This window comes from Eumetopias jubatus, unplaced genomic scaffold, assembly GCF_037043125.1.
Source record: "Eumetopias jubatus isolate StellerSeaLion01/CBP00866 unplaced genomic scaffold, mEumJub1_p1.0 scaffold_11, whole genome shotgun sequence".
Classification (NCBI taxonomy): Eukaryota; Metazoa; Chordata; class Mammalia; order Carnivora; family Otariidae; genus Eumetopias; species Eumetopias jubatus.
Window position 1 is genome coordinate 106486816 of NW_028274817.1, and position 11400 is coordinate 106498215.

The 11400-nt window shown below is 50.2% G+C and overlaps 1 protein-coding gene across 3 annotated transcripts in view; it reads right to left on the reverse strand.

Moving 5' to 3' along the window:
• Positions 1–6580: 6580 nt before the first annotated feature.
• The window catches only part of POLA1 (DNA polymerase alpha 1, catalytic subunit), a 301449-nt gene continuing 296629 nt past the window's right edge, over positions 6581–11400 (reverse strand). For all 3 annotated transcript variants that reach the window (XM_088028848.1, XM_028122620.2, XM_028122621.2), the window contains one exon: positions 6581–7617. In XM_088028848.1, coding sequence (XP_087884974.1) covers positions 7475–7617 — 143 coding nt within the window. In that variant the 3' untranslated portion in view covers positions 6581–7474. The remainder of the gene's footprint in view (positions 7618–11400) is intronic.

Sequence of the window (11400 nt, forward strand, 5' to 3'; positions counted from 1 at the left end):
GGGCGGTTGGTGGACGGTAGGTGTTGTTGACGGTGGAGTTAGAAATTTGAAGCGAGCGAGAGTATCGGCTCGGAAGGTGAAGGAAACTGTTCGTGGAAAGTGCCACGTAGCAAGGAAGTGCGCAGTCCGAGATGACAGGTAATGGCGAGAGCAAGAAGCCGAAGCGCTGGCTTCCGAGGGGGCGGGCTCCACAGTATACCCGCGGGGAGGAGGGTGCGTGCGCGCGCGCGCGCGCGCGCGCGTGTGTGTGTGTGTGTGTGTGTGAGAGAGAGAGAGAGAGAGAGAGAGAGAGAGAGGAGACCGAGAGGGGGAGAGGGAGAGGGAGAGAGAGAGGAACGCAGAAACAGTGATGGAAAGGCAGCGAGGGGTATCCAAGTGGCAGATCTTAACTCGACAAATGTCATTACATCACTTATCCAGGCATTGGGAAATGTATACATTTAAAAAAATCTAAACAACTCAGGTTTCTTGAGAGGAGACCCGCACAGATTTGCAATCTGTAACCCCCTCGGCGCCCTCCTCCCCGCGCCGGGAACCGTGGCTTCGCCCCCCCCGCCCCCCCGCCCCCCGCCCTTCCTGCGCCCCTCCCGGTGACCGCGGGGTAAGCCCGCCCGCGGGGGCTGGGTCTCGCCGACGCTCCCAGGGTGATGGGAAAGGGAAGAGAAGCTTAATTAGTTTCAATTTGTAGTAATTAGCGCGCCGGACCTTTGGGGAGAGGGGCAGGCGGGGGGTGGGGTGCTGCCGCGGCGTGACTACCGGGCTCGCGGAGCGGGTGCCAGCCGCCCCGCCAGGCCGTGGGCCAGTCGGGCGCCGCGGGGGGCGGGGGCGAGTCTCCGGGCCGGCCGTCGAGCTCCGCGCGCGCTCCCGGCCGCGCCCTGCAGAAGGGGGGGCGGGTCCCCTTGCGGCTGGGGAGCGCAAGTGTGCGCGGCCGAGGGGCAGGTGCGCGGTCGGGCAGAGGTCGGCGGCAACTCGGGGCGTGGGGGGGGGTAACCCGCTCGGCAGCTGCCGCGCTCAGGCCCGGGTGTCCTCGGCTAGCCCACCCGGCCCTGAAATCCGGAGCCCTCGCCTGCTGGGAACTTTGGGGAGCGCGCCCACGGGCTTCGCGGGCCCTGGGCCATCGGGTGGGCCACCGCCGCCGAGCCCCGGCTCCGGACTCGCAAAGGGCGGAGCTCGAAAGCAGAAGCCCGGCCTGGGGCATGGCGGGGTGGGGGAGCAGGCCGCCCACCACCTCTCCTCGGCCACTGCGGCCACACACTCCTTTCTCGACTTTAGCAGGCCCGGCGGGAACTTTCTAGGGCATCCCCTGGAGATCTGAGTGCCTCAAACCCCCAGGCTCCACCGGCTCTCCGGGTGTGAAGGCCCCTTCCTGGCGTGGGCAGGTTTACTCTGGAGTTTGGAGGTGGGGATGGGGGAGTGCAGGAGAAGAGGGAGTGAGGGAAAGGTTTTTTGTTTTTTGTTTTTTTTTTTTTTTTTTTGGTGGTCAATATCAATTTTCCGTCGATTTTGGCTTTTTGTTTAGGTACGGCCTTTTTTCCTCTCCAGGCTGCCAGTTGGATGGTATACGAGAAACAGTACCATTCTTCCTGTTAATGAACTCTTTTTTAAGTCATTTTTTCTCATTTGACCCTTCCATGGAGCAGAAGCAAATTGCGTGAAATTACCTCCAAGGATTACATTTATTACTGGCCAATGAGAACCCCTCGCCTTGTTTTACAAACTCTTAATCCTATGTCATTCTGATGCCGCAAACAAGCCCGGTCCTGGGCCTCCTATTCTTTCAACTTTCCCCAGCTGGAGGGACCTCATTCTGCACTTAATATTCCCCATAAATATCACACGCTAAAGACCCCCTGACTTCCAGCAAGTCCACATTAAACATGTGACATGTCACGCATGACAAACTCTGAGTATCTTTTCAAAGAAGCATTAAAAGCAAAGAAACCAATTTTCTTCTCCTTCCAAACCTCCCCAAGTGCTGAATGATGGGGATTGGAAAGAGCCACTGGAGCGTACTTAGGGGGATTTTATGAGATTTTCCAGAATGATTTAATCTTATTGTGAGCATTATTAATGAATGGCAACCCAATTTGGCCCCAATATCTGGGAACGCGGTCACAATGCTGGGAGCGGCTGACCCCCACCCCCAACCTTAGGCAAACCTCTTCCACCGCGGAGGACATGCCGAGCCCGGGGGAGTTCAGGAGAGCCCCTGCGATGGGGGCATGGCTGTCCCCCGTCACACCTAGGGCAGAATGCCCCACCACCTGCTTTCCCAGGGCCACCCCTACAGAGTCCTGGGATGAGGGGTGATTGGGAGCCTCTGTGGGAAGGATGAGGGGAAGGGGAAAGTTAACTTGCTACATTTTCAGACAGGATAGCCGGGTCTGGATGAGGCCCTGGAAGGAAAGGCAAGAAGGGCATAATATGCGCCATAATATTATCAGAAGGTGCCCCTGTGTTCTTCTGTCACCAACCACCCATGGCCTGGAGCGTGGACAGTTGGGGCGGGCATCGTAGTTTTGTGGTGGGGAAAACGGAAGGAATGTGAATTAGAGAGAGGAACTATTGGAGAAGGTTTGGCACGACTTGGGACTTGAAACTCAGACTTCAGCTAAAGTCACCGGTTATTGGCCCCAGTCAGTTTCCCATTTTTTTTTTCTCCTATTAGCCCACTCCTCCTCCCTAATTGGGGCAAACATTTATTACTGTTGTTTTGCATTTGTAGAACCCAGAGATGAGGCACCCGTGGTTCTCCTTTTCGTATCATTTTGAGTGCGGAAATCTTACCGGATTGGAAGAGGGGGGCTGATGTTAGAGGGAAGGAAATTGTACATGGGCTCGTGGAGCTTGCGTTTAGAGGGGAAAAAAAAATGTGTACGTGAGCATGTGTGCATGTGTATACACAACAGTGTGTGTGGATGAAGGGGGGTCTTAAATGGGGCCTAAAAGGCGATTTTGGAACCCTGAGTCCCATGGAGCAACTGCGTATTTCACCGCCAGCGCTAGGCTGGCTGGGGGGCGGGGAGGAGGAAACCCGCTACCTGACCGGGTGGGGGAGAAAAAGCCTTCTACAAAGGAAAAAGTTGTGTTGTCTCTGGACGTTATTAACGGTCCACTTTGAAGTATACATTTTTTCCTTTAAAGAAAAGGGAGCGATTACCAGTTATACATTAAGAAATGTCATTCAGTCATTTTTATTCATGCTCCGGAAATCTTCGTAAAAGCCTGAATCATACTTCTACAAGCAGCAATTTTGTTAATCCAGGGGGTTATTACTCTGGGCCCTTATTAGGTTCTACACCACTGCCAAGCAATCCTATAACCCTCTCAAAAGAAGTTTACCTCCCTGTTATAAAACCAGTAGTGGTATTTATACTGTGCAATAATTAGTGTATTACTTGAATCCACTAACACGTTCATTTCATCTCCGCACAAAACCTCTAGTCTGCTTATCGAAAGCTTGTGCCTCCTTTGGGGCTGGTAAAGCGGTGAAAGAGTGAATTGAAGGCTCGCTGCACTTTCTCCTTTTGCCTCGCCTTAATTCCCATCTCTTTTTGCTCTCATCCAATTAGCACAGTGTATTAAGCGGTTTATCATCTCATAGTCAGCTATTGAGAGAAACAAGGCGAGCACTTTGCAATAGAACCTGCGCTCCTTTGACACCCTCAGGTACTTACATATTCCACTGTGCTATGAATAATAGAGGAAGAATGGAGCGCTAATTCCCTCATCAAAGAATGCCTTGTCTGCTGCTTTGCTCAACAACACCATTCTGATCAAAAGAAAAGCAATAAAGCTTAGCATAACAAAACGAAACCTACTTATTAGCTTAGTGGTTAAATTAATGCAGAGCCGCTGCTATTCAAAACCAAGGTTTGAAAACAGCCTCCAACAACCTGATAATGCTGCCTTCGGGATGAAGGAATTTTAATCTGAAATTTGAGGCTGGCTCAGATGAGTTAATCTATTAAACTGCTATAAGGAAGCTCCACAGCAAACCGTTCAATTAAGAAATATTTAGGTGAGGGGAGAGAGAGAATGAGAGAGAGAGAGAAGGGAGGGAGGGAAAGCAAGGTGGCTTTAAGTTTAGGATGGGAGCACTGAATGGAGGGTCTGGGGCTTGGTGTGTTTTCCTTAAAACCCTGACACAAGATAGGGAAATGTGTTTCTGGAGTTTCCTTATCTTTGCATCTCCCACCAAACGAATTTAAATGCTACATTTGAAAAGGCATGTTGATGTGCACGTGTGTTGGAGGTTAAGAGGTGGGGATGGGCAAGAGAAGGGGCTGGTGGTCAAGGAAGTGGATTCATCCCCTTTCCACATTCCCTCCCGAACCCCCATCTATGAACTTTGATTAGCCCCCAAGAGTCACAAGATTAACTGTTTCCTGGACAAATTAAAATCTTGAGCATGATCTGTGTAGGATTTTCAACTTCTGGCCTCCCCTCTGCCCCCTTTAAATGAAGGAGAGTTGAGGGTTAGCCAGCAGTGGGTGTCCAAGATAAATGTGTACCCTGTTGTAGGCAGATCCTACTGCCTACATTCAACAGGAGAGGTGCCCTTTTCAGAGGCATGGGACCGTGAGAGGAGCAGGGTTCTTTTAGGGCACCGTTTCCCAACTGGCCCAGATAAAATCGAGCCCAGAGGTTTAGCCTGGCCCAGTGTTCAAAATTTTATTTAAAAAAAAAAAAATTAGTTGCCAAGGCTTAGAAATTGAGCCACTTTACGGAATATCTGGATTCCTGGCTTCTCTTGAAAACCGAATCATGGGGCCACCCTGGGCTCCAGCCCTTCCAGCATCACCGAGTAACCTCTGTCCTCTTTGGACAGGACGTGCCCCTATGGTCCACCACAGTCCCTGCCACTCTGTCGTGTGAGCCTGGCTGGTTTCATCCGCTCAGTGTTAGTTAGAACTTGAGCTTAAGATCCTCACCTAGCAGCCTGTGGAGACATGTGGGTAGGCTCCCCCTTGCAAAGTGGGTGGCATTTCTGCATCTGTCCCACCCATTGCCCTATCAACTGACAAAAATCAAGGAGTAGAAACCTTTCTCGGAGAAAAGTGAGTGCTAGGGAAAAGTGAGTGCTTCTCCAGTGTTCGAATAGATCCACTGGAATTCTTAATCAAAGTTACAGTTGCAATTTTCTGTAAAATTCAGGACTCTATATGTGCCTCCCAGAAAAACCCCACAACTGGAGTTCCAGATCTGAACAAGAAAGCATCTATGGCAGGGCGCCTGGGTGGCTCAGTCGGTTAAGCGTCTGCCTTCGGCTAGGGTCCTGGGATCGAGCCCAGCAACTGTGCCCCTGGCGGGGGGGGGGGGGGGGGGTCCCTGCTCAGCGGGGAGCCTGCTTCTTCCTCTCCCTCTGCCCCTCCACCCACTTCTCTTTTTCTTTCTCTCTCAAATGAATGGATAAAATCTTAAAAAAGAGAGAGAGAGAGAGAGAGAGAGAGAGAGAGAGAGAGAGAAAGCATCTATGGCTCCATTAGCTATTTTCGGGCCTGGGCCATGCTACATCTAACCTTCTATAGACTTGCTACAGAAACAGGTCGTGCCCTCGCAGTGCTTGCTGGCTAGATGCAGAGACAAGAAACGGAGCAGTAAGAAGTTATTTGAGTGTCCTGGAGTTTCTTGATGACCAAGTTCAGGATAACTCTCTATTTGTATTTATCATAACCCCAGGTTCCAGAAACCAAGGAAAATACGCCTTCTCTTCAGAAAGCAATGTAGGGGCGTGGGCTCCAGAAGCACACATGGGAGAACCATCTCTAGAACCTTAAATGACCAAAACCATGGAAACCACACTTACACCCTTCATTTCCCAAAGAAACGTGGCTGCTCCCACTTGTGACAGGTTGGGGAGCCTGAGGTACCAAGGCATTCATTAATTAACCGACAGGGCCGTACACCCAAAGTGTCTCTGCTTAGAACCTCTGTCTCTTATACAGAGGGGAAAGTGAGGGAGAGGAAAAAGAAAGCAAAGCAAGACAGAAGATAGTATCATCCTCACTGCTTTCACAAGGGCATTCGCTAGGGTCCATCCTGAGTGACCTTTCTCCTGTGGGGGGCTTTTCTCCCAGGAGCCACTGGTCTCGTTCTCCAAAAGCAGACACCACTGGGCTCTTGGCTTAGCTCTCTGGCTGTCCAAGTCAGCAAAGCACATGAGAAACCTTACTTCGTCTCTTAAAGGACCGAAAGTCCACAGGAATTCTCCCAAATGCTGCTCAGAACATTTGGACATACATCACTCGGGCATCTCAGAGCTGATTTCTGAGGTTTGGGATGGGGATGGCCTCCAGTCGTCCCTTACTCCTGGCTGCCACCTCTAGCCAACATTTTGCACCTGATAAAGATTCACTGCAACTGCTTTCCTTTCAGAAAACTTTATTTAAGCAGGGGGGGAAAAGCACAACATATTTTTTTTCTTTTAGAAAAACAGATAGGTAGACGTTTTTAAAAAAATATAGCATAGTGTACAGGGGAAATATATTTTGTTAGTATGATCTTACCAATAATGTAATGGAAAGGCTGCTATATTGAAATACATTTGGCTTCCAGCAAAGAGGCACCACTGTGATGGAAAAAAAAAAAAAAACAACAAAAAACAAAACAGCACCAGGGCTAATTAACCAAACCTCCTCCCAATTTCTTCTGAATACAACACAAGGATCCTTGCCCCAACCTCTACACATTTTAAAGGAAATGTTATAGGATATCAAATTATTTTAAATGTGTTTTCCTACTCTATAAACCTTACCTGGACTTTCTACCTAAGGGGAAAAAAAGGAAATGTGAATTTAAAACACCTGCCCAGTATGTGTGTGCACGTGCAACTCTGGAGCGATTCAGTAAACAAGTAAGCTTTGTTTAATCTATTTAGTAAATGCAAGGCGTCTCTATCTCCCCCCTCGGCTACCTATATAAAAGACAAGACTGAAAAGGACAGCCACTCCTGGAGCCAGCGGCTGGGGCAACAGTTGGGTTCAGACTGGGTTTAATTGGCGTGTGAAAAGGCAAAATGTTAGCGCTCCTACCAGGCTTCATAAATCTCTCTCTCTGGGGGCATCTCTGCTGAAGGCCCTAGGGCAAAGCCTGGGGTCCCCTGCATTCCAGCCACTCTCAATTAATTTCTCATCCCTCACTGACCCCTCCCCTCGAAATCCAGTCCCAAATACGAAGCAGCCAGCTCTCCAGCCGCTTTGCCAAGGGCTCTAGGCCGTGTTTCAATAGTAGGGGCTATACTGTGGCAGGAAGGCTCTTCTGAGCTTCTCTGATGCTTGGTAGATGAGCGACTGGTGTGGTCCCCTGGACCCCCGTCGGTCATGCCCCCCCAAGCCACATGTGCCCAAACACGAGGCACGGTCCTAAAGGAAACGGGATGCCCGAGCAGGCAGGGCCTGGGCGGAGGTGGTGGAGTTGCCAAGAAGCCGGGCGTCTTTCTTCACCCACCCTGCTGCCCACTTCTGGGCCTCCCTCACGGCCTCACGGCACAGTCAGCGAAGAGTTTGCTGAGGTTCACTTCCGAGTAGCCACTCCGGGACAAGAACTGCTCCGCCGTGTTCTTGAGTTTTTGGTAGTCCTGACGCACTTTGGGGGTAAAAAACTTCTTCCACTTATCTAAAAAGATATAAAAATAAAAGGTTTACAAGTCTCAGAGGTAGCGTCTTTAAAGACCATTGAGTATTTATTGGTCAAGCACTACAGAGGAGGGTGCGGATTCTGTTTGCAGTTCCGTGTCTCAGATGTCCTCATGGTCCCGTGGCTGGTCTACACCCGGGGCCAGTCCCATGCCGGTGGTTGGGGGGGGCGGGTGAGACCCCTAGATTCCTCTGTGGGAGCCTTTCTTCCTTTGCCCTGCCCGCCACTTGTCACCACCTAGCTGACTCAGCGCACAGGGGGACAGGCAGGGCCCGGCTCTACTGATGCAAGCTGCAGGTGCAGGGGTGCGAGCTGCAGGTGCAGGCCCGGGTGCAGCAGCCAAGGTGAGCCCCACCTGCAGCCACCACTCTCGCAGCGCTGTCGGGCATATGCACGCAACCGCATGCCAAGTATGGATGCGGCAGGAAAGACTTTGTCTTGAAGGAAGCCAGAGCCTCCCAGAGCAAGGTCCCAGGAGCAGCTGGGCCTAGCTGGCTTTCAGGCCCTTTGGTCTGTGTCCCTCTGCTATACAAAATGCCTCTGTTGACAGAGGTGAGGGGTAGGCTGTCTGGAGAGCACCTGTCCATTGGTAAGAGTTCTTCTTCTTTGTCCACACTGTATGCCTGTGAACTTTGGGTATGCAGCGGCCCTTCCTCTGTTTCCTGCTGCTTCTACCAATTCATCTCTGGCCTTCCCACTCTGAGACGGGCACCACCAGCCAGAGAGGAGATCCTTCCTTTCCTTCCCCAGAGCCTGCTACCTCTTAACACTTGATTCGTTTAAAGGAGCAGTAGGGCCCAGACACCGAGGTCTGATCTTTTGAGGATAAGGGTGATCCCTAGGGGAGGCGACCTTGCCCCGGATGCTTAAGACGACACAGCTTTGGTTCAAAGCTGCTCAGGAACCCCGTGAGTGTTTGGAGAAGCCGACTTTAATTTTTTTAAATCCCCATTTGCTGGCTGAGCAAGGTGGGAGGTTAAGTCACTCGCCCAAGGTCGCACGGCTGGAAATCTGGGATGAAGAAATGCCAGCCCAGGTATCCAGAACCCGGAATCCACACTCACTTGTGCACCGCCCTCACCCTACCCTGCGTGCCGGCTCCCAGAATGAGACGCGCAGGCCCCCAGATGCCGGCCTGTGCCAAGCCAGGCTGCCCAGCGCCCCGGAATAGGAAAGCATCGGGAAGGAAACATGGAAGGGAGTGCACATCAACCACAAAAAGAAAAAGCCCACTGAAACAACAGAGCAACACTGGAGTCTACAAAACACCCGGAAAACTAAAGCTGGGTCTCAAGGTTTTTGTTCCTTAGCTACACATTCGCATTTGTTCTCCACAACCTTTTCTAAATTACATCAATTGCCTTTCAAGAAACAGCAACAAAAAGTTTTGTGGCGAGGATTTAAATGCCCAAGGGGGTTGGAAAAAGAGAGGCGAGGAGAAAGGGGGAGGGGGGCATCGGTAGCCGACTACAGAAAGACACTTGGAAAGTTCTAATTACCGGAGTCTGGGAATCCACAACAATGGCCTGGAGCGGCGGTGGCCGCCTCCTGCCTCCTGTCTCCCGGCAGGGCCAGCCCACAGCCGGCGCCCCGTGCATGTGAATGACACAAGCGCAGGTGCTGACTGGGGCGCACATTTCAAGAGCTGCCGGAATCAGGAGCAGGGGAGGAAGGGAGAGGGCATCGCTCCTGATGTGTTTACCTCCTCTGCTGATGGGATATTGACTTTTCCCACCAGGTTGGTTAGAAAGGGGACTATTTACGCTGCCACACAGCAGACTCAGAATGACAACCAGCGTCCCTCGGTGCTCTTCTTCGTAAAAGACAAGTGGGACCGCCAGCATATCCCATAGCCAGTCAATACAGCCAAGGCACCATTGCACGCCAGTTCGACATGCAGATAAAAGCTCCCACTTGCTTCCCCAATGAGAATTTAATCAATAACATATGGAAGGTCTTCTAGGCAACAGAACTGCATGAGCGGGCACAGGCGCGTAGGGGGGGGGGCTCACCCTTTGTGCTTTTTCTCGGCCCCCTTCAGGCACCTAGGCCCCCCACATTAGGCCTTGCATGAAACTGCTCTCCTGTTTACTGCTACGCCCACCACCGTAGAACTCAAGGGAAAATACCAGCATTAAATGGTGGAAACCAGTTAACACGGCCAGGAACACCTGATTCCTTCTCCCTACTCTGGTTTTTGGAGTCGGTAAAGAGGTCACTGGCACAGGCACTGCAGGTCAGGCACCTGATGACAACAACTGTTAAGAGAATCCAAGAGGCCATCCGGCAAGGGTCATCGAAGACCAGCCCAGCCTGGTCCACAGAGATGCCACGGGCCGGGGCTGTTGCTGTCTCAACAACCAGCACGAAAAATCCAAACTTCGTCATCTGGGGAGGGGAATGCTCTTTCTACACACAAATGCATCAGCAAAATATACTCCAGTGGCCTGAACCTTCACTGGAAATCACTCATCTTAATACCCCAGCGAAGCGCATCTACTTTTCCTGGGAATAACTTCTGAGGAACATGTATCTACGGCTTACTGGTGCTTTCTACATGCTGACTCCTTAGAGTTATATACTGATTATCAAAAATATCCTGTCCCCAACCCTTATGAAAACGGTGAAAAACAAGGTAGCCTAGACATTAATTATTGACAGTATGTTACCAGACACTAAAATGAACTGCTAATTTAAAAGGTGGTTTCTACTGATTAGAATCAAAAACCTCACAATCAGGCAAGTTACAGTGTTTTCTATATGGGAGGAACTAGACCATCACCTGCAGGTTGAACCTGTCTTAAGTATTTTATTTAGAAGTTAACGGATCCAATCAAACGTTAGAACTGTTTGACAAAGTGGAGTATTCTCCCATCGAAGGAAAACATCTCTACTTGAGATATTTTACTTCCCTATCAGTAAGCCAAAAATCTCTTTCAGCTGTCCTCTTTGTAAAAACCCCCTTTGGACTTAGGGAGACACTCGACTAGAAACCACGAGGCAAAGACATTTTAACATTGCCTACTGGTTATTTTACTTTAATTGAGGCAGGCTTAGGCACACAGGCAGAGCCGTCTCTGTTCGGAATGTCTGTTTCATTTATTTCCGTGCAAAGGTATCAAACAACAGTCAGTTATAATTGATTCTGTCAGGTGTTATACAGTCAGTCATAATTGTCTCTGTGTAGAGGTGTGTCAATTTACTATATCTGAATTAAATATTCTGTCAATTATGAAATCAGGTAATAATTTCAGTCAGTTTTTTAATTGCATGGCTTCCCACCATACAGTTCTCTGCTTTCCCACCGTTTCTAATCCATAGCCTCCCTCTCTTAATGCAATGTGAGCTTTGCCTCAAGAGCTGGAATGCCGGAAGCTTTAGGAATTCTGAGAGAAAGCCACTTTATGATTTAAAACCACCCAAACTATAGAGAACTGCCAGAGCCTCTGGCCTGGCCGGCTCTGTCCTGAATATCAATCAATAACGGCGTCTGGGCAATGCACAGTATCTGAAAGATCTTAAGAGATACCCATGTTTCAAAGACAAACGCATTCGGGCCCCCAATCAACTAACAAGTATATAAACACTTCTCAAAATAAGAAAGAAAAACCATCATCTTCCATTCAGTTCTTTAGAAACAAATTCACAAGGCACAGTGCCAGGCACACTCTGTGTACAAGGCATTTACGGACTGAACAACGCCTCGAGGTCCAAGTCTCGCCCGTGAAGTCACATGGTAGACGCTACCAGATTTCTAAGGGC